This window comes from Oreochromis niloticus, linkage group LG17, assembly GCF_001858045.2.
Source record: "Oreochromis niloticus isolate F11D_XX linkage group LG17, O_niloticus_UMD_NMBU, whole genome shotgun sequence".
NCBI lineage: Eukaryota > Metazoa > Chordata > Actinopteri > Cichliformes > Cichlidae > Oreochromis > Oreochromis niloticus.
Genome location: NC_031981.2, coordinates 26,759,597 through 26,785,902, shown reverse-complemented (window position 1 = coordinate 26,785,902; position 26,306 = coordinate 26,759,597). Strand labels below are relative to the sequence as shown.

The following is a 26,306-nucleotide window of genomic DNA, read 5'->3' as shown; positions in this document are numbered from 1 at the left end:
TTAGAATGTGTTGCATTTTTATTTAAAAAAAAAAGACATTAAATATTCAAAATCATCTCCTTTCTCAGAGAAAAATAATAGCTGTGTGATTTCTAGTTAGGTATGATGAAAAAAAAATCATTGCATGATAAACTTGAATACATTTACCCGTGAACAGAGAAAGGTCTTACCAGCAAGAAGAAAACAAAAACAAGAAAGGAAAAGATAAAAGGTGACAATACACAAGTGTGACCCTGGCTCTGCTCTAACAGACTGGGGCAGGATGGCTGGGTGTGCATGGAGAGAAGTGACTTACTGAGAGGTGAGAGGTTCACTGGCCTTAAGAAGCAGTGAACTACGATAAGGATGCATCTGAATGTCTGACTGATGTAGATGTGCACAGAGCAACCCAAAGAGCGACAGAAGGAAAAGGTTGATTAAAAAAAAGAAGAAAACATTCATTAGTGATTATATTCCCCAAAGTACACTGAATCATAGACTTTTGCTGTGCAATCGGTGAGTCACTGGTGTTCATAAGAAGTTTGGATCAGCTTATAGTTCTTTCTTATATAAATAAGGTTTTTTTATTTTTACGTACTGTACATGATGTCTAGTCAGACACAAAGCTGGCCAGGAAATAATAATAATAATAATAATAATATATAAAAAGACACACAAATATTAGGGAGGGAATAGCTTAAACATATTTTTATGTGTGTCCTCCCCCTTAACATCAAGTCTTTGAATAGATTGGATATAGCACCAACAGGCTGGTTCTAAGATGTTGCTGTCTGTTAGAGGAAGTTTACAGCCGATTTTTTTATGCTACCAAGCTACTGGGCAAGCATTCTTTGTCGGCGCTCTCTCCACTTTTCAAGTCTTTACACAGGACGCAGGAGAGCATCAGGGCAGGAAGCTCCTCGGGGAGGACCACACCTCCTCCCTCGGACCCCCTACCACTTGTGTGAATGCATATTTGGTGCCGTGTCCACCTTGTGGAGATTTGTTGGCGTACGATCATACAAGCAAGTTTTTTCAAAGAAACAACAACAACAACAACAACCAAAAGAAAAGAGAAAAGAAATAGTTGCATTGAATGGAAAACTTCTAAAGGGGGTGATCTCTAAGTTTGCTGTCAGAAGTCCTGGTGTAGTTTTGTTTCTTTCTTTCTTACATTTTTTTCTCCTCCTCCATAGGTTAGTATTGCTTTTTGTTGTTGTTGTTTTTCTAACTGTATCACACTCTTTCATCTGACATTACCTAGGAAAGGAATCCAGATGCTGATAGGTCCAATTATCTTTAACTGCATGCATTGACAAGTAGCAGTGCAGCTAAAGTGCTTTAAGTGCTTGTGCTTGAAGCATGAGGGGCAGCTGGCACCTGTGGCAATGCAAGCCAGTGATACCGGGCTCACCCCGATTAAAAAAAATACCTACACCAGGTTGCATCACTGACAAGAGAGGAGTAGTGGAGGTGGGCAGGGTGCTGGAGAGAGGAAATTAGGCACACGAATAGGACAAACCTTCCAACAGTAGGGGTGAAGACAAGAAGGGTTGGATGGGCTCAGTGAGAAGATGTATGACAGAGGGGCTGAAGGCCAAAGGGGGACATGGATGAGGACAAGAACAGCAGGGGCACCAAAAAGAAAGATGAGAAGTTAATCTAGCCAAAGTGATCCCTAAAATTGCAAAGCAGCATGCAGGTGCTTAATACTCCTCTGAAAACATGTCTTCAGATATCAAACGTGAACCTGTTAGCATGACAGGACACTCTGAAGAGCTTGTGACTTGCTATTGCTACAGGGATTGGCAGCTGCAGTTACCAAAAAAGTATGCAAAATTCCACTAAACATTCCTGCTGTTGCTACATAAGCCGTCTTTCCACTGCTCATTCCCATTGTCATTTTCACTTTGGGTGGCTTTTCACATCAACAAAAGAGTTGACCAACCTTCATAAAGTATCATTTTCTTCCACTTTTTATGCCAATTTAGTGGATGTTTTTTCACAAGCTGGTGAAATTCAATTCAATTCAATTCAATTCAATTCAATTCAATTCAATTCAATTCAATTCAATTCAATTCAATTGTTGCAAATCACAGCAATAGTCACATCAGGCGCTTTATACTCCAAGGTAAAAAACGAACAATAATACAGGGAAAACCCCCAAAATCATATGACCCCATATGAGCAAGCACTTGGCAAAAGTGGAAAGGAAAACTCCCTTTTAAGAGGAAGATACCTCGAGCAGAACCAAGGAGCAGCCATCTGCCGTGAACACTTGGTGGTGATGGGAGGGAGACAAGACAAAATATATACTGAGTCAGAAAATCTTCCCTCCTACATATTCTGTGACATTAACAGAACAAAAACTGTATGCCAGGAGCTTCATTGCATGGTTTCCATGGCCAAGCAGCATCTGTAGATGTAATATAATAATAACGTAGCTTTAGCATCCAGTAGAACTATAAGCTTACACTCTTAAAATGTGTCCTGAAGAACTGGACTTTGCTTCAAAAGCAGTTTAAGAAGTTTACAGTGCCATGAAAACTTTTTGTTTTTTCCTGATTTTTTTAGTTATTTTGCATTTTAATCACACTTATCAAATTTTAATGTTAGACAGAGATAGCCCTGGTTTTCGAGCATCAATGGTCTGTTTAAGGTCACGCCAAAGCATCTTATTTAGACTAGACCTTGACTAGTCCACTGTTTTCTTGAGCCATGCAGAGGTGGACTTGCTGGGGTGCCTTTAATCATTGTATTGCTGCGTTACCCAAGTGCCCTTCAGGCTCAAGGCACAAACTGATGGCCCGACATTCTCATTCAGGATTTTCTAGTAGAGCAGAAATCCTGGTTCCATCAGTTACAGCAGGTCATCCAGATCCTGATGCTGCAAAGCAGCCCAGACCATCACACTACCCCACCGTGTTTGACTATTGGTATGATGTTCTTTTTATGAAATGCTGTGTTAATTTAATGCTAGATGAACCATGACTCATATTTTCCAAAGTGTGTCTTTCTTCCTCTCTCAAAAATCTTGGGGACCGTCAAGATGTGTTTTGCCAGGCTTTTTGTTCTTTTTGGTCAGCAGTGGTATTCACCTTGAAACTGTCACATAGATGCCATTTTTGCCCAGTTTCTTTCTTCTTGTTGAAACATGAACATTGACTTGAACTGAGGCAAATGAGGCCTGTAGTTTTTAAGATGCTGTTATAAATTCTATTGTGACCTGAATGATTCGAGCTGCTGCTAGAAAGGTGTACCACTTCTCCATTTGTGGATAATGGTTCTCACTCTAGTCTCAAAGCTTTAGAAATGGCTTTGTAACTGTTTCCGGTCTAATAGATATCAGTGACTTTGTTTCTCATCTGTGAGAATGAAAGAAATCTGTCAGCACAACTCTTTGGACAGAAACTTTTCTTTCATTGAATTGTTTGTTGTATAATTACTTTTTTTTAGTATGAATGGCCATAAGGGAGGTTTTTATCAATATGAAAAGCTGTCAAACTTATGAAAATACAGTTAAAAATCCAAAACTTTTGTTTGTGCTTGTTTGTGGTGAGCAGCAGATCAAACAAGATAGAATTCTAAATCGCTTCAAGGCACATTGAGTCTCATTAAGACACTTAGACACTGAGCTCTGTGCTACATGCACACATTTCTGCATCTCTGCCATTCAAAGAAACTTTATATAAAGGTTATTTTATGTAATATTCAATACTGAACTGCAAATTTTGTCTTTTTCAGAAAAGCGATTTTTTTATTCACTGTTTTCCTAAAAGCCTTATTTTTATACATTTACTACTATGAGGGAGAATACGCATCAGGTTTAAGGCCTGGAAAAGTTTGAAAACTTTTGTTTTCCACAATGGAAAAAGGCTGAAAATAAAAAATTGGGATCAGCTTAGCCAGCTCCTAATTTTATAATTCTGCACTCAGGTTCGCATCTCCAATATCATTGAAATGCAACCAGATGCAGGTAAGTTTGGACAGCTTTTTCCCCCTTGCTAAACAAAAACATTATTTGAAAACTGCATTTTGTCTTTCCTTTGGCTATCTGTGTCCAATATTAGAATTCATTTGATGACCTGAAACAATTAGGTATGGCAAATATACAAAAAAAGGAAGAAGAGAAAGAGAAAATACAGTTTCATGGCACTGTATCAGGATCTTTGTGTATACTGGTTTAGTTACAGCTGCTCTCCTCATCAAAGATGCAAGCCTTAAAATTGTCAAGCACGATACTCATAAGGTAGCTTTTCAGTGAAGTATTCCTTTATGCTACTGAAGAAGAGGAAGAGCTGAAGCTGAAGAGGAGGCAATGAAAGGCTAGTTTTTAAGGCACTGTGGCTGCATGGACTGCCTCCAATCCCTTTGCCCTGCAGGTTAGTAACAAGGAACTAGAAACAGCAAGGCCGCCCCCCGAGCTACACTAAAAAGTTAAAGCCCTACCATCAAATATTCTATAATCCTTCACTTAATAATGGACCCTGAGCCAGAGTGCTATGTTTTTTCTGCATTGTTTAATGGAGCAGGGCCTGGGGATGGGCAGTCAGACATCTCTAAACTGAGTTTAGTGACATGCAGTATTTACACAAACAAACACACAAACTCACACACCTCTTGCATGCAGACATGCAGCTGTGCATGCATGTTACACAGCCACACACACGCGCAGTTACACACTGGCAGACGGGCACACAAACGCAAACAAACAAACAAACAATGGTGTTGGTTTTTTAAGAGGTGGGGGTGCAGATCACAGTCACAAACAAGTCCTCTTTAAAGTGAGTGGAAAAATCCCTCCTTCCTCTCTCTAAAAGAATAGTGCAGTTGACGGGTCCCCCTCCCCTCCCCAGCTTTCAGCTTAAACTTTTATTTTAAAGAAAGGACAGAGGTGGGTCCCCCTAGCACAGGACAGATAGCTGTGATGGACAGAAGGCTGTGCGCTATCCTTTACCCCTCCCCCTCACCTTCCCCTAGTCCCCCCTCCCTCCAACAGAAGCAGGACCTGAAATCAGAGGTCCAGAGTTCCTTCAGATGTTTACATAAAACTAAATGCAAGAGCACAGTTGGATCTCGTTCTTTTTCGCCCCCCTCACCCCCTCACCCATCCCTCCCCCATATTACACTGTCTTCCCCTTTCCGTCCACTTGTCGTTCCTCCATCCTCTCATTTGCGCTCCAGGTTGTAGCACTGCTTCTCGCCCCACTGCCTGCCATCGTAGCCGGGGAGAGGCTGCCCATATTTGTCCACGCACCAGCAGTAGCCCCGCCTCCTGCCTTTGGACGGACGACACTGTAAAAAAAAACATGAGGAAGAGAAGACAAAGAAGTTTAGTCTGCCACTTGTTCGATTTCACGAAGCAAAGGTAAACCAACCGGTGTCAAAAGCAAGACCATCGCTCATCGAGCTTTGACATCCACCTCTAGTTTGGGTGGGGTTAAAGAGGTAGCGGAGGACTTATCCCTCTGAGACACACTGGGAAAACAGATTAGCGTTTCCACGGAGAGGAATTAATGCCTTGACACAGCTTTAACAACACCACCTTCAATGTGCATGCTTGTATTATAATAACACCCCATCCCTCTGTTGGTTTTCAGATCTCAGATGCTTGTCAGCAGGCCAAGTCATGCCTCAGCAGAACTCTCATTAGACAAACCCGTCGATCACGGAGTGGAATGCCCTGCTACCTGAGTAAGACAGTAATAAATGCATCATGATTAGAGCAGGAGAGCTTTTGCAGCAGCATTCACGTGTGGGCAGCGTGCTGTTGAGTTTGCCCAATTTAGGTGCTGTGGAGGAGTTTACTTTCTGCTCCCGGCCACTGGGGGTAAATGATGAAAAAGCAGATTATTTCTGATAGAGAGGCGCTTGGAATGAGGAATGCTCTGAGCGAGTGAGAGTGAAGGAGTGTGAAGGTAAACATGGGGTTGCTAAAATATTTGCCAAGGCCAGTTGGAGGGCTGCAAACCAGCGCTGCTATTCTGGGAAGCTGGCAGGCACTCAAAATCATCTGGAGCTGATTATGGCCTGCCCCAGTGCACGGGGCGCATGTGCATATAAACACACGTTAGCAAACACGCAGCAGCACACAAACAAGAATTGTATGTGCTGTACACACACGACCCCCCCCCACCTGCTCCCACACATGTACGCAGTAATATCAGATGTCCCACAGGAGGTTCGGCTTTGTAGAGTGGCAACTTTATGAGGTGCATTTTGGGGGTACACATGGAACAGCACAATCAGTTAAACCAGGTTCAGATCTCAAATTGTCCCACTACTCTTAGCTCCCATCATCTCCCACCGTGGGTGGGAGTGGTGAGAGAGAGGTAAGAAGTCCAGCCACGACCAAGACACGCCTGCCTGCCTCGATGGCAACCGTCGGTAAGTACCGGCAGTCTAGGTGTGTGATCAGCAAGTATGTACTGCAAAGAGCACATATGTTTTGCTTTGCACACCAACACTTTCTGTCTTTTCTGCATGAGTTCAAACACTGTTTCACTCAGCCTTTCATACTTAATTTTAATTTTTAACTTTTATTACATTATGCACACCAATCACCCACAGCTCTGTTAGGTCTAAATTATCACTGATGATGACCAGAGAACCTGAATCTCTAATCTCTAAGACCAGCTTTTCTTAAAAAAAAAGGAAAAAAAAGACTAAACTAAATGAATGCACTACCCCATTTAGAGAAAGTGTTAGATTGCATTTTAGTGACATGCTTAATGTGATGGCCCGAGCAGTGAAGGAAAGTCAGACACAGGTCAAATGGGGACTTTAGTAATTTGGTTAGTAATTTGGTTAAATTACACAGAAAGAATCAAAATCTTGGGCCCATACAAGAGGTCAAAGTAACAGAACTCTACTCAAAAGCTGACACCAACCAATTACACTAAGTGAAACAAACTGACCTACCTAAACAAGACAAAGTGAAAACTTAAATAGTGTGTGACCTGCTCCGTGTTAAAAAGAGAAAAAACAAACATAAAAAAACTATGTCATGGGAGACAAATTAAGCAGCCAAGGAGTTCTTCTTTTTTAGTATAACTTTATTGGAACATGAGAACTGTCCATCCTGGCTAAATTGCAACCCTTCTCACCCTCATGAGACAACACAAAAAGTACTTTAACTTGCCAGTGTATCAGTCAGGGATGTAAAAACCAACAAATTAAAAGCTGAAAATCAGCACTTCAATCTCAAACTGAGTGCTATACTTAGATTTCCAACATCCATCAGTAAACATTGTAAACAAAACTGCAATGTTCCTTGGCACAGGGAGACAGTGTGATCAGGTGTCCTTATTCCAGTGTAATCAAGATTCATGTACAACCTGAGTGCATGATCAAAGGCAGCTTTATAGAGACAGCAATCTATTAAAATACCTCACGACCACATGTGCCCCTAACATCATCCAGGCATTCTTGTCTGTGAACTCACTATTTTGGTTGTATCGTCTTCCTACTCCTGTCCCCTTGGAAAGATGGAAAGGAGAGGAAAAATGTGCATGTGTGCATATCCCTGTTGCTTGGCTACCTTTTAATTTCCACTCCAGTCTCTGCAGTCCTTTCTTTAGTGCTTCACTCCAAACGCACGCATAAGCACAAAACATCCACTGAGCAGTGAATGTCATTTCAGATGACGCCGCGCACAGAGCCAACCGACCGGTTGAAAGGTTGGAAAGGGAACAACAGCTAAGTTCACCAAGAAGAGAGAACAAAAGTTAACAAAAAGTAGCATAAAAAAGGACAGACAGCAGCTGCAGTGGACGGTTTTCATTGTTTTTTTCACCTGATTTCTCTTACTCTCTGTTACTCTCCATGGGTGTACTCTCACTGCTGAATATGTCCATCCCTTTATGACACAGTGTATCTATCAAATGCTGGCTTAGTGCAGGATAACAGCCATGGCACAAAGCTCAGATCATTTCAAACTGGTTTCTTAACATGACAATGAGTTTGCTTTACTCAAACAGCCTCCACAGTCACCCGATCACACGGAGATTAGCATCACAGAGTCCAAACCCTGCGCCAGCCCAAATCCCATGCCCTATATTCTGAGCCTCATAGCCCCAAAACTAGCCCTGCCTGGTCCACATGGTTGTCACTAAAAAAAAAGCAACAAAAAACAAAGCATATTTCATCCACCTTGCAAAGCCATAATGCTACCTTTATGAGGTGTGCATGCATGTGCGTTGTGTGTATGAATGCAAGCTCTTGTGATGCTGATCTTTATAGCTAACAGCAAGACTTCTGGGCTTCACGCACATTAAAAAGAGCCTGGTCTGACCACTGGATAAACACCAGCTCATAAAACGCAATGTGTTTGTGTGTGTGTGTATGGGCGCATGTATATGTATTTGTGTAATCAAGAGGGCATCTGTATGTGCTTGCAAGTGCATTTGGGAGTAGCTGCAGGATATTGCTTTTTCTTTAAAAAAGTGTCCGAGTGAAGAGAACCCTAGAATAATTTGTTTGTTTTAGAAGAATGGCAACACACAAACTTTAAAATAGAGGCTTAAATATTGCTTCACAAAGTTTACAAAGTGGTAGACTGGAAGAAGGGAGATCAATATAAGTAATGACTCGATGTGGTCAAACCATGAGAGGGAGAAGAGGGTAAATTTAAAAGAGTGTACTTGGACGATTATCTCTAAGAGAAAGATTCCTACATATACACTGCTTAACAAAGTTATTAGACCACCACCCAATGTAAGGTTTATTAACATTATTAAAAATTACAAATTTAATTTTTGATGTTTCTCTAATGGCTCATCCCCCAGTTTGCGCAAGCTCTTTGAAGATGATTAAAAGATATTTACTAGTAAAATATAACTATTGCTGTTTTATGTAATAATAATTTCCAAATGTACTGTTTTACAGTTCAAATTCAATTCAAATGCCAAATTGCTGTTTACTTGCAGCAGAAAATTCATTTTAATGGTAGTCAAGTTTGGGTTTAATTTAATAATTAATTTAACTCAGCTCAGTGATTTCAGTCATGTCTAATTTTAAACATGTTTTTGACATGTATAATTTATAACATCAATAATTTGTTAAGCACTCCATCTGTTAACCATAAACATAACCACCTGCTAGCCAATATTTGCATGTTAAAGCTTCATTTATTTCTACTTGTGTTAAAGCTACATCGATCTATTTAATATTATTATGATAAACACTGATTATCTTTTAGATACAACAGTGTTACATATAGTGTAATATAGTTAGTATGACAGAGTCAGCTACAACATTAACCCTCTGAGATCCAAGTCATCATAGCTGATAATCCTTATCAAGACCCTGCTCTGTTTTAGCGAAAAGCAAAAAGGGATATTTTGGAAAGAACGTGCGGGTGAATAACATGGATCATTCTGTGTTCTCCTGGTAACCCTTAAGTCTGGCTACTTATGTGAATATTAATTTGACACACACGTACTATGAATCTTAACATGCCAATGGCACACCCCAATAACAGCAGGCTCTCGCAGCACAAGATGCAAACCTGATCAAGCGTCTGTGGGATGCACTGCTCCACAGCCTGCATCCAGTAACACACAGAATCCTAAAGGAATCACTGCCAACATTCCAGTGACAACCAGGACACCCCCAGAGGTTCTGTCAGCATGTCCTGTCAGAACAGAGCTGAGACATAATATTAGGCAAGTGATTTTAATGTTGCAGCTAATGGATGTATACAAAAAACATTCATACATGTTTGTTGGCACATGTAATTGAGTTCAATTAAAGCAAAAATAATAATCGCCATTATTTTTGGTCAGTACTGATATCATGCTCAAATAATACAATTGCTCGGTAAATTTGGAAATATATTTAATTCATTGAAAAACAGATATACTTTTTTCACGATAAAAAATTTATATTTACATTACTGTTAATGGTAGAGCAATACTGTGCATTTACGTTCCCTATCACGCACGACAAGGCAGGCATATCTGAGAGCCTAAACAAAGAGCTACTTCAGCAACCCCAACAATGCAAAATATGCAAGAAAGATCTTCCTGCTAAAGGTCGAAGAAACAAACTTGTTTCACCACTTGAGGCAAAAACACATAGCATGCAAAGAGGAAATACTGGCAGTTGGTGATGTGCAACCCAAAAATAAATGAATGGCTCAAACCCAGCACTGCCAGAGCACTCGCTATCTGCACTCCATATGAGAGGAAGAATAAATCGTGTATGGCTTACTGATGGAGTTAATGGTGCTGCTTTAAGTAGTTGCTTAAGGCAGGGCTTTAAGCAACTACTTTAAAAGGTCGACCCAAGATACAGCTGTTACGGCCCTTGCCATATTTTGAATCAGTGTGTGTCAGCATGTCTGGACTGTGTTTTGTATGTGTCTTCTGTGCCTTTAAGAGTCTCTCCAGGTCCTCCTGATTGGTTGAGCTGTTTTGGGCTGGCTTTGGCCTGGCGGCTGCTGATTGGCCCCCATTATCAACTGGCTGCTTCAAAAAGCCCGTCTCTGACAGTTGTTCCCCTGGCAGCAACTGGCAGCAACTGGCAGCAGCAGATCTGTCTTCAGCCTCCAAACCTGCAGTGCTTGATCTTGTGTGTATTTTGAGAACAACTAGGTTTTGTATATAGTATTGTAAATAGTCGTGTCCATCTGTAAATAGCACTAAAGCAGAAGGGGTGAACTGTCTATTTAATTTTTTGACGCTTTGTCTTGTTTATGAAGCTAGGGAGCTAGAGGTAGCACTTGTCTTTTGTTTGGTTTTGTTCCATGTAGGGTTAAGGTAGCACTTTTCGGGAATAGCTTGTTTGGTTTGTTATTTTGGCCTTTGTTCACCCTGGAGTTTATCCTTTCAGTTTTGGTGTTATTGGTATAGCAATAAACCTCACCTTTAATGACAAAATGGCTATTGGGTCTGGCTTTGGGGACGGGGCGGGGACACCCTTTTGTTGCGTTCCTGTACCCCTAGACCGGGATATAACACAATACTGTAGGTAGAAAATAATGTTAACTTTCAGCTTTTCTGTGTGACAATGTTGTGGAAGAGTGGAAGGGTTTCAAAGTTTTACTTTGTATAAACTTAAGTGTTAAGCAGTCATGTTATACCTTTACTTAAAATTTCAGAGAAAAACACCACCTATGCTGCTGTCGTGCTTACATTTTGACTTGCGCTGTATCATTACTGTTACACTACAAGATGCTGCTGCTGACACCTTGTGGCAACTGGTTCAGACTTTGATTTAGGTAATTTAGGTCTGTCACTTTGTTTTGTTTGTGCTATTAAATATTGGTTCTCACGAGCTGCAATCACCAATAAAAGATTAGGAATTTTTTTTAGCATCAGAAATATCATCATCACACATTTCCTTGACTTTGCCGCTAAATTGAATACATTTCAAACATTTATCTGAAACATGAAAATAAATGGAAATTTCTCTGACAGGAATATAAATAACACCTTTCAGGACTTTACAGAGTTGCCTAATTTGCAGCATGAAAAAGGGATTTTTTTCTTTATTGAAAATGTTTAGAAACTCAAGTAAAACTACTGAGAAGTACAGTTTGGTTATTGGCATCTAAATTTAGGTACTGTGTTGGCATCAATAATAAAAATATTCCCCTGCTCTGCCTATTATGCATGAGACACTGGAAAAAAGACTTATATTTCAAAGTGAAGAAGAAAGAGAGATGGATTATAAATCTAGGGAGGGAAGAGAACTAGAGAGAGACAGGGTGAAAATAGCTGTCTGGATCCCCAAAGGTTGGCCAGTTATTATAAAGCCATTGTGGTTGGTGTGTACATTTCCACAGATCCTTCTGAGTCACGCTCAATAAGTCAACCCTTATGGGCCTGGCAGTGTCAGGACCTAGTGAATGAGAACGCAGAAGCGTACACAGGCACCTGGCTCACATCCTTAACCCACGGCCTCCTCCTCCTGCTCCTCTTCCTCTTGACACACACTCTAAACTCTAAAAGAGTACACACAGAGACACACACTGTCGTTCCATTCACAACCCTCTGCGGGGTGATTCCTGTCCAAACAAGGAAGGAAAAGCCAGGTGGGTGGAAGGGCAGGATGGACGGAATGATGGAGCGGGCAAGCAGAACAAAAGACGGGTGGATGACTGTAGGCACGGCACAATGGGGGTAATGATGGGTGGGTGAAATGATGAATTAAAGAGAGAGTGAGACTTTGAGGGATGTAATAAGATAAGATAAGATAACCTTTATTAGTCCCACACGTGGGAAATTTGTTTTGTCACAGCAGGAAGTGGACAGTGCAAAAGTTATGAAGCAAAAATTAGAATAAAATAAAATAAGAATAAATACAGTACACAACTGTACAGAATAGAATAAAATAAAATACTATATACAGTAGAATAAAATAGAATAAAATATACAATAAGATAAAAATAGAATACAAATGCTATATACAACTGAGTAAAAATACAACGATGCCAGAAAAGATTATTGCACATTAGTGTTATTGCACATGTGTGGATGTGTGTGTTTGATCAGTTAAAGTCTTATTAGTGGTCAGTGTTGGGAATGCCTGGCCTGAATGGGGATACTGAGCCAATTCATATAACTCCAGCTAAAAATAGGTTCCTCCTTACTGTAGCTTATGTAGAGCTGCACTGCTCAGCTTCTCCCATTACCAGCAACACATACAGAAAACCACACATACACTAAATGCTTGCAGTTTTTTGCTGATGGCATGTATCTTTCTTATATGAAAATGAAACCACTATAGGGTTGATACGTGAGCATGGGTATGCCAAAGAGGTAAGATGGAAACCTAACCTTAACCCTGACCCCACCCTTAAACCGGTCACCTGTGACTGGGTGAATGTTAAGAGGTCAAGGCTATTGCTTTCACTCTCCTCACTGGCTACATTACTGCACCATTTTACATTTAAATAGAAAAGTACAGCAACAGAGGTTGAATGAAGCTTGAATGATTAATGCAACTTGAAGTGTTTCCCACACATAGATTTTTTATTATTATAAATTAATTATGACTTATTTCAGCATTTATTTCATTTTCATTCTATTGCTCTTATTTTTGAAAGTTCAGGTGCTGTTAACCCCCTATCTCTAGTCCTTCCCCTAACACTAGTCTGACTAGTGCTGTGATGGACCTCGGCATCATTTAGCTAAAATCCGGACACTTGAACCCCATAGCTGCAGAATGCAACTGGGGACAGTGATTCTTCTTCTGCTCTAGAAAAATGGAATTAGCTAGACAGCGACTCTTACTAGAATCTGTCTCGGATAGTGAAACAGTCCATGTGCCACGCAAGCAAACTCACCAGGGCTGCAGTAGAGCCACGACTAACTTTGCTACCTGCGGTTCATTATCATGGAGTTGGAGTCATTCCAAGATGGGAGGAACTGACTTGAGAGGGAGTATATGCACTTATATGGACAGTCCATAGGCGCTAAATAGTCAAATACTTATTCTTTTTCCAAAATACGGTTAAATATAAATAGTGCCGGGGAACCACTTTGAAAGTGTTGTTTTCCAAATTACCACTAACTTGACAGTGGAACAAGCTGAACCATAGCAAACCTAACCAATGGTGTAAAATAATGTTAAACTGTTGAGGAAAAAGTAGTTCAATGTACATTATTTAGTTGGTAACTGAGTCAGCTTTGGGTTTACATACATGTCTGTGAGTCAGAACCCTGCCTTCTAGAGACGTGAGTCCAGGTGCGGGTATTGCACAAAGCAGAATAACTCATTCAGCTCAAATAGCATGTGACAACTTGTCTGAACATTTGTTTATCTATAATGACATTGCTGTATGAGCTCTGAGCCACACTCACCCTTTTGCACATGTTCCACAAGTTGCCTATGGATTAACCCTCTGTGGTCTAAGTCATCATTCATGACAATCCAAATCCTAACCCTAACTATAACCTAACTTATTTTATTTAAAATGTTCTTCCCAAGTCTTGGCCAACAATGAACAAAGGAAATAACCATTCAAACTGATCCTGATTTTTTTTTTTTTTTACAAAAAACATATATTTCTCCAAAATATAGGGTTGGGGTTAAAGTTAGGGTCATCACTTTGAGGGTTACCTGTTTAAAACTCCAGCAACACTTGCAGGATACATAACAACCTTTTTGTTTGACTCGTGCAACGATGTTTGACCAAACGCATGTGTCTTTAGGGTCAGCTTTGACAGCTTCATAATTTGTTGTCTTGGAAGTAGGTTATGGTGTGCCAGAAGTGTCTACTTTGTTTTGACAAATGCATTAAGCCATATTCATAGCCACGCATTGTTTTCATAAACATCTTCATTTACATACTCCTTTAGCTATGCAGGGAGAAGGATGATGGAATGGAATGAAAACTGCATTCAGTCCTCTAAAAATCCAACAGCAGACCCCAATGAAGATGGGCACATTTCAAATCCTATTTTATTATAAATGTCTCTGGAAGAGAAAAGGGATGGCAAACATCCACTTTCTGTCACTTATCCATGGCAGGCACTTAGGCTCTGAGGCATTCCCAAACCAGCCAGGAGGCACACTCTCTCCAGTGTATCCTGGTTTAGTCCTGAGATCAGACCACACACTGACATGCCCAAAACACCTAACTAAGCAGGCAACCAGCAGGCATCCTATTCAGATGCCCAAACCAACTCCTCCAATGTGGAAGGATCCCTTCTGAATCACAAAGCTCCTCACCCTGTCTCTATTGTAGAGTCGGAACAAGAAACTTGTTTCCTGCCTTGACTGGAAATGAGCTCCTTGCACACAGCTCTTGATCATAGACACTACACCATCCTTCCATCATAAAGGATGGCAGGGTACCCATGAACATGACCCTGAGATATGAACTCCTCCATTGGGGGCAAGTATGAATGCCACCATTTCCCCATTGAGAGCAATAGCCTCAGACTTGGAGGTGCTAATTCTCACCAAAGCTGCTTCACGCTTTGTTGCAAACCACCCCACTGCCACTGTGACCTGGAGGTTACTGTTTGACGACAGAACCACATCGTCTGCAAAAAGCAGAGAGGAGATCCTGAGGCCTGAGTCCACACTAGCCCGGATAAATTTGAAAACGGCGTTTTCATCTGAAAAAGCTCCACGTCCACACTATTGTTTTCAGTCGTTTTCACAGAGTTGTGCATCCACATTGAAACGGCTGAAAACACTTATGTTCCAGTACTGCGCATGTGTGAAACGCAAGCCGATTCGACCTGCCTTTTTTCCGGCTTTTTGAAACATCGCGGCAAAATGTTGAGGAGAAGCACCGAGTTTTTTAAATGGACTAACAATGAGGTGGAGTTGTTGCTGTGAGTAACACAAAAGTACAAAGTTGCAAAAGCGAGTGAGAATTAAAGAATTTGAAGAAAAGCTATCTGGAGCATGTACAGACTGATATTAATCTTGAATAGATTGAGAGCAAACAAAAATAACTGCTGTATAATGCCTCCGCTATCTTGGTTTAATTGGTCACATGACTGCATCACATGATTAAAATGTGCCATCGTTTTCGAAAAGGCTCCGGTTTCGCTGTCCACACTGCGAACCTGGTTCGCTGTCCACACTGTGTCCACACTGTGACGCAAAAACGCTGTTTTCACGTAGCAAGTATCTGCTTTGGAGAGCGTTTTCAAAACGCCGTCTCAGTGTGGACGGAAGGCCAAAATGAAGAGAAAAAGATGTGTTTTCAAATGAAAACGTATTAGTGTGGACATGGCCTGAGGCCACCACCATTTTCTTGACCGCCCTTTGGCTGAACCAACAAATTCTATCCATTAAAAAAAAATGCAAATAGAAATAGTGGCAAAGGGCAAAGTCCAGCTTCAGTCCACTACAAAAAAAGTTATCACATTTTGACAATGACCCCTGCTGATGCTATACAGCTTATGGATGCCTATGGATGGCCACCACAGTACCATGACAGGATCTTTACCTGGGTATGCCATCATAGTGGGAAGGATCTGGACAGGAAAAGAGCCTTTATTACAGTAGACAAGTCATATTTTTTAAACTTCCTTTCTTTTTATGGCCCACAATTTTAGTTTTAGTTTTAGAAGTTAATTGACTACCAGCAAGCTCCGGGAAAATGTTGTTAAATTACTAGTTTTATTACATGCCATTCTCTACTCCCCAACTCTAATTAAAACCTTTCACAGTGAATGGCTCAACAACAAACATGCCAGCATAATCACAGAAAGATACATTCTGCAACAACTGAGCAAACTACATGGAGAGTTCAGCAGAAATATAAGCTATATAAGCTATCAAGTGGTTATTTAATTGATTTTTTTCTTTGGCCATTGAAAATGTCACTGTTAAAATCAACTTTTACTGAAATGAGTCAAATCCATGCCCACCCACATGCACCAACTTTGAAAAATTTTTAAGGCCCATTTCCTGATTTCAATGAGAAAAGCAGTTAAATTTAGCACATAAAACGGTTTGAGCTCCTGCCTTTCAAAAAAAAGTCCCTAAGCTGAATACAGGACTTTCTGGTTTCCCTGAAACTACCAGGAAGAGGTCTCGTATTATCAACTGTCGGATTTGATGGTACTTTAAGCAAAAGTTGTGAAAAAACCCCCCCAAAAACTGCAACTGAAATTCAACATGTATTAAATCGCTTTTTCCTGTAACGCAATTAAGGATGCAAAACGCTGACTTAAAGTTCTCAATTTTAGTTCCCTCTGAGCCATCATCGTTAAAAGTAAAATAAAAAGGTTCCTCTTTTAATATAAGAGATTTAAAAAGCCACATTTCAACAGCATTTAATATTTGAGGTGGTATATTCATACAGAGGTACAGAACCTGCATATTAGGTATACAGTTATGCTACTTTTTCCTCTGTTTAGTCCTTCTTCCCCCCCAACCTCATCCCTCCCACCTCCTTTCCCGGCTCCCTTCTTTTCAAAGTATTGTCACCCTAGACGGTTCACACGGTCTCCTCTTCACCATGTTTCCGGTCATAAATCTCTACAACACACCGTGAAGGCACGTCCCCTGAGACGGATTTAACACAACACTCCGCACCCCACTGGTGCTCTGAGAAAAGGGCGACAGGAGCTGGCACACTGCCACACAGACATTTGCAAACACTGCAACCAGAACTGACACTTTCCCGGTAGATATTTTGTTTAAGGAATCCAGGAAATGAGCAAGGTAGAGGCTGACTTTAATGAAAGTAGCTATGAAACTACTGTGGAGACACCGTGGGGAAAGAGTGGGGTAAGAATTTAGAAGACAATTCTTTCTTTTTTTTTCTGTGTGTGTTACGGCTTGAGTTGGACTCTGACTCATGGTGCTTGTAGGGGGTTTTCGGTGACTCATGCTTTTCTCAGAATGGGCCTGTGGAATCCCTCCGATAAGACTCCCCACCCCAGGAAATTGGATAGTGGTATTTGTCACATTGTGTGTCTCACTAATGCCCCACAAGCCCTCCTCTTCATCCACCACCTTCCCCCGTCTTATCCCTTCTTTCCTCAGGTCACAGCACATGTCACCCACCTATAGTGCTCTGCCAAATGTCAGCTTCTTTGCCCCCCCCGCCATCTTTCAAATGAGTAGCCTATGGGTGGCCCCAGTCTGCACTACGGACGCGAAAAACTAAACCAGTGACAGCCTGTTTGTTTTTTTACCTCGCCAACAGCACCCCACACCTACTCTCCCACACCAAACTACTGCCATCAAACAAGCGCCATACATATACTCCCCTGCCGCCACATCTACCATGCCACACACACTCCTGGACCACATTCTTACATCCCTACCCCCCACACTCTCCCACACCACACACCCACAAACACACCTGACCGACTTCATTTCCTGTGAGGCATGAGTCAGACGGCTGGAGTGCATTTACCGGAGTAATACATGGTTATTAGCCATTCTGATAATATAGTGTTGATGTGGCTGTCAAGGCAACCTGGGCTGCAAAAAAGGGGGATTGTGTAAGTGTGGGTGGTTGGGATGAGTCTTTGAGGATTCTTTGGAAGTGTTCAGGCATGCGGTGGGTCTATTTGTATGTCCGCAGGTGTGTGTGTGTGTGTGTGTGTGTGTGTGTGTGTGTGTGTGTGTGTGTGTGTGTGTTTGAGGGACAGAGACGAGGTATAAAGAAACAACAGAGATAAAACAGCAGGGAGAGCCAGTCACCTGCTTTTTCTTGTAGAAACCCTTTCTGTCACAGTTGGGTATGCGGAAGCCTCTAGGGTTGAGCACGTTGCTGATTTTAAGGCTGTTAAGGATGCTCTCCATCTCCCGCCGACATGGCCCCTAGCAACATAGCAAACAAAAGCATTAATATTAGGCCGCCATCCTTACACATTCACAAACAGGAAGAACACCGGGCACATCCATGCAAGTTCAAAAGTTTGTGGTGAACATCAAAGTCTATAAAAGGTACCGCGTTGAACCTTTAATGTTTTTATCCCACTAATCAGCTCCAAAGCTACGAGCTAAAGGTATCATATCAATTCTGACGTAATCCATTATTCTTATACTTATTCTTATAATATGCTTAACATGCCACTGAGCTTCTGGAATTTTCCTGCGGTTTTAAATAAAGTTCTGCAAGTTTGAGCAACGTATGCTGAGCCCGTGTCAAAGTGCAGAAACAAACACACTGTAAGGTCCAGGTTGAAGAGGTTAAATCCCAAAATGAGATAGTCGCTTTGTGAAAAAGTGGTACCTTCTGTTACAAAATGTTTGTAATCAAAACTGCTGGTGTTTAAACAACAGTAGATAACATAAAAGTACCCTGTGGATTTTTGGACCACAAATTGCACCGTATAGCTGTGCTACAATGAGAGATTTGCCATATTGTTTGTATTTTGTTTCTTTCCTGCACGTGAAAGAAGCTACACATTCATACCACCTACCATGGCTTGACAGTATGCATTTATGCCATCATAGTTGGGCCATAGTGGAATGTGGACCCACTTTATCTATGAGACAAACCAGTTAATGCACAGTTTGCTTCTTTATAGAGAGCTTTCTTTTTTTAATTCAACACTAAATGAGTTGCAGAACTTGGTATAGTTTGTTGAAACCTGGGTTGCAAATATTCCTCAAGAAGGTGCAAACACATATCATCATTTACATTTCACTGCTTCAAATGGTGCCGCAGCATGGTGGCATGTCAGCAAGCATAATACGTGTCTTGATTGCAGCTATTGATTTGAACAATCTTGTATTTTTACTGGTTATATTAGAGCCATCATGTCTTTGAAAAGCCAACGGCATTTCTTCAGAATAATTTATCCAGACTTAATGTTATTAAAAAATATAATTAAGCTGGTGATTTAAGTAGCTAGCAAAAAGGTCTGCTGTGTGAAACAGTGAAGAGTTCTGCTCTGCATTTCCCTCTCATTTTCTCCATTGATATTCTAGAAAATCCTTATATAAAGAGTTTAAAGCCTTGAACCAAGCTGATCAGCTATAGGCTAAATCATAATAATAAAAAGACTTTTAATGGTGAAGGAAATAATGCATTGCAAATCCCTGATTCTACACTGAACGACTTCCAGCCTTTTTCTCAAATGTAATGTCTCAAATGTATTCATTATCAGCGTCATATAATGACACATATTGTAGTTTGTATTGTACATGTGTATAAAAGTGACCTGAAGTTCGCCCGTTTAAATATTTGTGGTTGCAATCACCTTCGCAAATCAGAAACATCTCTGTTTCAGTTTACGATTATACTTATTTTCCATGACATCATGAATAAAAAGCTTTTGTATTAAATCAATGCTGATATCATGCTGACTTTCTACATTGTGTCATAATGTAATAGCTCACAGTAAGTCTGCTTTTATGGTTACAGAATTATGGTTCATAATGAAAATCTCTGTGGAGAATATAAATGGGATTTTTATTCCGGACTCTAACTGTTACACTCTATGACTGGGCTGCTTTCCCAGAATATATAATTTTTACGATGCATAGTTTCAATAAACATTACTTATAAATAATGCATTTGACCAACTACTGTTACCTTTGAATTCAAAAATCAATATTAGTCCTAATGTACAATAATTATTGCAGAGAAAAGAGCTAGCAGATAGCTCTCTTCTTTTAACTTGTCTATGCTTGCTATTTCCACTAAAGGGCAAACATTATAAAGTTCAAATTTCCCTAAGTAATTATTGTGTATAATATAGGACAGATGAAAAGCTACCTAAAAACCTACCAAGCTAACAACCTGCTAACAACTCTCAGTGCAGAATTTTTAAGTAGAAACTTACTTTCATTTCTGTAATTGGTTTCATGTTTTCCCCCCCAAAGTGCTACAAAATAGCTAGAGAGCTTATTTTAATTGGCTAGCAAAAAAAAATAAAAGACAAAATTTCTGCTGAGACTGTAACACTAGTTTTTCGTCTCATCTTTGGGATTTGTGCCATTATTGGAATGGGCAGTGTACAAGGCAGTGTTGTTAGAAAGCAGGTGTGCAGTAGTCCTTTTGGTAAACACTTTTTATTTGACAGCAAATAAAAAATGGCCAAAGGCATTTGGATTGCTGAATCAGCTGAATCAGATTGCTGAATCAGCAATCCAAATGATGCGAAAAAGTGATACAAAAGTGACACAAAATAACAAATTTTTCAGATCTGAACTGCTCGTGTAATGTGTATGCACAATGAAAGTGTTGTGTTTGGGGAAGATTCATCTGAGGAAAAATAGTGTTACTTTACTATTTACTAGTACTGTACAGATGCACATTTTGAGCTATGATCAGACTTGTTATAGTGGTCTCATTAGTCAAATCTGTTTAATCAGATTCCAAAAATCTGAAATATCAAACTTGGTTAGAAAAAATAAATGCCGCAAATTTGTCCAGCACAATTACGAGGTCATAACTTAAACTATTATTAACGCATGATATGGTCACACAGATTTAACACGTCTGGTGTGTACAGGCCTAAATACTGAGGCCTAGGTTTGAAGCTTCCCTGAGGGCATTTACTGTGTCTTCTCCCTGGTCCTTCTCCCAGCTTTCCTGTCTTCTGTTCACTAGCTTATTAAAGTCAGGCTAAAATGCCCCAAAAGAACACATAAAAAGGAAGGCATGGGCATTTTATATATTTCAGTGAGATTCCAGGTATTTTTCTTCCAAAACAGCAATAATCTCACAGTTTTAACAGAAATCTCATTGCCTGGTGTGACTTACATACTCATTCTCCCTCTTGTTCTCCACAGAGAAGTTATGCACATCCATATTGGTTCCTCCTGATAATGATTCCACCTTGTAGCTCTGGGTCTTCCTGTTCTCATCCTTCTGGATTAATATGTTGTGCAAAGGAGCCCTGGTGTCCATCGACCCCCGACTATGTCCATCCTTCACAGTTCCAACGCCAGGCAGCACTGTAATCGTCTGGGTGACATTGACAGAGTCTTCGACCTGATTTCCAGCATTTTCTACATGAACAAAGAAAAGGTCTCAATTTAACAATGTTATGGTTTCATATATATAAATTGGTGCTTAATAAAGACAAATAGTGACATTCAGCGGTTGATTCTCTGTCTTGATTCTTGTAAAAATTTTACAACCTTCAAGTCAGTTTAAAAATTTGTCACATCTGGAATAAACTAAGAGAAGACACCAGAGACTGTTACGTGTTAGGTTGTCTAAATGTAAAGAAGAAGGTTTTGGAAATCTGAGTCAGCCTAGTCCAGGTTTCACACACAAGTGTGTGAAACACAAGTGTGTGAAACCTGGCTTCCTTCTCTCTCCCCAACCGGTCATGGCAGATCGTCGCCCCTCCCTGAGCCTGATTCTGCCGGAGGTTTCTTCCTGTTAAAAGGAAGGTTTTCCTTTCCACTGTCGCCAAAGTGCTTGCTCATATGGGGTCATATGATTGTAGGTTTTTTCTCTGTATGTATTATTGTAGGGTCTACCTTACAATATAAAGCGCCTTGAGGCGACTGTTGTTGTGATTTGGCGCTATATAAATAAAATTGAATTGAAAGTGTATTTAGGTTTGTTTGATATGGACGTAAAATTGGCATTTCTTTGTTTAAAGCTTTCGTTAATCTTTAATGGAAACATCTTCCTATTATCTCTTTTCTGAAGCACATGTGGAGCTTAAGCTGCGACCTCAGAATCAAAAGCCAACATGTCATCGCTGTTCTGTTTTGCATAGAAATTGCCATATTACAAAATGACTGCAAAATGCTTGCTTGTGCTCATTCAATCCAGCAGGAAATTCTTGACTGTGTATGAGGAGCCTGTTAAAAGCAGACAAAATAAAGTTAGCTCATTGCCTTGTGGGATGTTTGTAGCCAGAATTGAAGCCAAGTAATAAACAGAAACATGACAATTTCATATCCACAAATTTCCACAGTATGCAGGCCAAGAGATAGAGTCACAAGGAGGAACTGAGCATAAACAAGACATTTTAAGGACCTTTAGAAGAAACGGTTGCATATATGTTTATGTGTGCATATATAAGGTGGGGAGGAGGATGGGGCAGGTATATTAATAGCCAGTGGTGTTGGCAAAGATTCCTGTCAAATTGTTAAACACAGCAGAGCAGGGACCATCTGTCTGAGAAGAAGAGGGGGGCTTCAGATGTTCCTCACTGAAATAGGAGAGGACCAAACTACCACCCATGTGCCACCCGGTCGACCACACCACCGCAAGGTCACAGTGGAAGGAGCTGACTGATCTCAGAGACGACGTCCTGGAGAGGCAGAGGGATGATGGGAACACACATGCAGCGACTCACACACACATACACACCCAAACACAGTTTTAAGCTGTTAACTCAAAGCAGATTTTGTGTTTAAGAGCTGTGGTGAGGGCGGCGGACGGGCATGGAGGGGTGTAGCTCGTGTGGGCAGGCAGGCTAGCAGCCCACCCTTTCTCTGTGACCACCTGATCAATTAGTGACTCGGTGGAGCTCCACAGTCTCCCAGGCTCACGAGAACTGAGAACAACAACTTGGACGTCAACAACAGTGTGTGCTGCAGTAGGACAGAATCTGAAAGTGCCTTTCAACCTGACGCACCCTCCACATGTTTTCGCCCCAAACTTTTCAATAACGGCCATATATATCCACAAGCAGGGACAAAAGAATTATGCCCTGTTTTAGATTTCTGCAAGCATTCCTTTTTATTGTCAATATAAACTTTTTTATAACCCTTCTAGGAAGTCTCGGGTGTTTTAGATTAACACATTACGCAATTTGTTTGTATAATAGCACAGGGGTAAACAGCACAAACTGCGGTGAGGAGGAGAGCTTGTTAATGTCTGGGAGGAGATCCTGTGCTGGATCTGGGGACATGGCTGTGGAAACCGCTGAGCTGCATCAACACACTCTGACCAACAGGGGCACTTGGGGTCATTTTCTTCCTCTCTGCCTCGTTTTCTGGATCTCTTCTCCAGTTGTGCAGATGGAGAAGGAAACAGATCAATACCCATGTCAATGCTGTTACTGGTAGTTCTCATTTTAGGTGGATCTCTTTGCTCCCACGTGAGGTTAGTTTGTCATAAATTAGAGGGTGAGGAAGTGAGAAGAAGCAAAGCTGGAAAGTGAGTGAAAGAGTGAGAACTTTGTATTTGTGTGTGTGTGTGTTTATGTTTGTATGAAACTGTGACTGCTGAGTGCTTGTACACCACGCATTAGTGTGGCCAAACCAAACAACCAGGAAAAGAAAACACACACACAGGCTCTTGGGTGCCTGACGTCAGTTGTGTGCCCAGACGCACAACCATGTGTATTCACATGTAGGTGACATGTGTGCCATTTGACTAGTGTGAGCAGCAGCCATACATTTAAATAAAAGGCTGTGCATAGGATGGTTCTCAGTGTGACATTTAAGAAATCTGATACTGGTATTCAATGCTAATTGGCTGTGATTGTGTGTTTGAATACTTGCGTTGGGAATTTCATCCCTGTTTTGTCAGACAGAGGTATCAAACATAAGGCCCGGAGGCCAAAATCAACAGGCAAAGACTCCAATTCGGCCCTTTGGATACCTTTGGAGAATGTGAAGGACATACATTTTGGACTTTTAACTGTATTTTCACAAGTTTTACAGCTTTTCCTATTTATAAAGACCTTTCTCACATCCAGTTATACTGAATCAAAATAGTTAAGTTATACATATCTGTATTTTACACATTTACTACTTACAGTTTGACCCCATAGTTATGACAGATATTTTCCATTTACTACAGAGGCATGTAGAAAAAATGAGTGAGGGGAATTTCACTGGTCCAGCCCACATAAGATCAAAGTGGGCTGTATTGGCCCTAGATATAAACTGTGACATCTGTGATCTAGGCTGTCTGCACCAGGGAAGTACATACTGTGCACATCCATGCTGTGTCCATGAATCCATTAGCTTTAACATAAAGGCTTTACAGCAGATAGGGACATGGTCTGCACTGGGCCTCAGTTAAATACTATAAACCATAAACTTACAGAATGTAAATGGCTAATTCTGGTTTTGGGGACTCTGTGTGTGCGCATATACTACTGTGTGCATTATGAAGAAAGGGAAGGAGCAGTAGTGTCCTCTTCTTAAAACAATTTTCAAGTGTAACATGTCAATCATAAAACTCCTCGTGTCCTGTTTCGTATTTACGAACGATGTTCCAAAGGAACCTTGTAGGAAAGCAGTATTAGCTGAAGTGGGACCCCCAACTTAGAAAGTCACGACTCCTGTTATGAAGTCAAACTTTTAGGGGTCTAGTGGGATTTGTTTAACCCAGGCCAGCGCACAACTGTGCAATGTAACCCCCCACCCCCAAACACAGACGCACACGTATTGTTGTGATTTGCCAAAAAGCCCGGAAAATACGCTTTTGCATCTTTCTTTGTGCTTTTTAATCACAAGCAGCTCTGTCACAGCATCTTTAGCCCAGCCACTATAAATGCCACACATTTAACCCACATTTTTACCAGGAGGGAACTGTTGGACTTGGTCAGCGAAGAACAGAACCCTAATGGGCAGGGCGCCTGTCAAAGTCGATGCATAATAACATTCAGGGGCGCACACAAAAATACCCACACAAACACAAACACACGGGCAACAAGGTGTCAGAGAATCATTAAAAAAAGAAAAGAAAAGACTTCCCACCTTCTTTTTGCGGTGGCATGAGAACACTGTTCAGTTTTTTGGACGCGGGACTCGAACACACTCCCCGTCCCTCCAGGAGAGCCTGCAGGGGTCTGCTCTCCCCGGGCTGGTGCCGACAGGTCAAGCCGGAGCCGCAGCGCGCTGTGTACACTCCACACGGTTGTCCCTCTCCGAGGGCGCACGTCATGCAGCAGCCGCAGCCGGGCTCCTTGACCCGCTCCACGCAGTCTTTCGGCAGCGGCTTGCACTGCAGGAGCGCGCCGGCGTCGCACGGCTCACATCGAACCACGGGGCCCACCGTGCCGGCGAGCCGGGCGAATGCAGCCAGCGCGGCAACCAGACAAAGCACACAGACATCGGGCATTCTGCCGATTAAGCTGGTCACAAAGGGACAGTATGTGAGTTGTCACGTAGGCTTAAGGGGACTCTCTGTGACACAGCGAGCCGGCTAGCCTTCTCCATCTGTATTTTCTTTTACGCGAAGTTCTCGTTTTATACAGACAGAAAAAAACCAGCCAACAGGTCACACCCTCCTCCGTATGAATAATGTAAATGGAGAGCCCCGATATGAGGGACCGCTATATCCACTCTCGGGGGGCAGCCCGCTGAAAACATTCAATTCTTTGAATCTTTTAATGTATTTTACTGAGCTCTTTTCATCTGGTGCGCTTCCAGCTCCAAATCTGCTCCGTCCATGTGGTTCCCCTGTAAAAGGAAAAGCCAAGTTATGTCAGCAGGTTGAAGCTGTTGGCTTTTTTATATACTGTTTACCAGTATAAATCACTTTCATTTTCATTTTGCAGGTAAGACTACAAACTGCACCAAGGACAGTTCTCATGTGGTCACTGCTCCCAAAACTCCGGGTTTGGGAATTTGAGGGTTCTGCTCCACTGGTCGCATCTCCTGCTGGCATCAATCCTATGTGAGTGAGTGCCACTGGTGTTACCCCCAGCTCCCCCACCACACCCACATGCAATACTGATAAAACATTCCTCTGGGTAGGTGTATAGGTGGCCTCATACTAGAACAATAATTTCTTTGCATATAGTGTTTGTATAAGTGTGACCACATGCTGGACTGTGGGTGCAGCCAAAGAGGTATTGTTTCACTGCTCTGGTCTGCTAAAGCTGCAGAGATTGGATGCACATGCCAGCTACCAAGCACGTGCAGACCAGACTGCATACCTGACCCTTTTTCGCTCGGTATCCAGACCCCCTTGTGCCTTTCCTCCTGGATGCCTCCACCCTGTCATTGACCCCACAGGA

The 26,306-nt window shown here is 41.4% G+C and overlaps 1 protein-coding gene across 2 annotated transcripts; it reads right to left on the bottom strand.

Annotated features, from left to right (window-relative positions):
- igfbp3 (insulin-like growth factor binding protein 3) lies at positions 1-25,731 on the bottom strand. Of its 2 annotated transcripts, none has more exons than XM_013265383.3 (4): positions 25,042-25,731; positions 21,129-21,372; positions 18,109-18,228; positions 1-5,274 (listed from the first exon to the last, which is right to left on the bottom strand). In XM_013265383.3, exons 1-4 carry the CDS (start codon positions 25,403-25,405, stop codon positions 5,103-5,105), a joined length of 900 nt encoding a protein of 299 aa, XP_013120837.1. In that variant the 5' UTR covers positions 25,406-25,731; the 3' UTR covers positions 1-5,102. The 2 variants fall into 2 exon arrangements, with proteins under 2 accessions (XP_013120837.1, XP_003457351.1); XM_003457303.5 differs by having other exon boundaries at positions 21,125-21,372; positions 25,042-25,720.
- Between the last annotated feature and the right edge of the window lie 575 nt (positions 25,732-26,306).

Coding starts and splice junctions, on each gene's coding strand:
- igfbp3 (XM_013265383.3), bottom strand. CDS start 25,405: ATGCCCGATGTCTGTGTGCTTTGTCTGGTTGCCGCGCTGGCTGCATTC. Junction 18,229..21,128: donor GAGAACAAGAGGGAGAATGA/GTATGTAAGTCA, acceptor CTATGTTGCTAG/GGGCCATGTCGGCGGGAGAT. Junction 5,275..18,108: donor GTTTCTACAAGAAAAAGCAG/GTGACTGGCTCT, acceptor TTTTTTTTACAG/TGTCGTCCGTCCAAAGGCAG.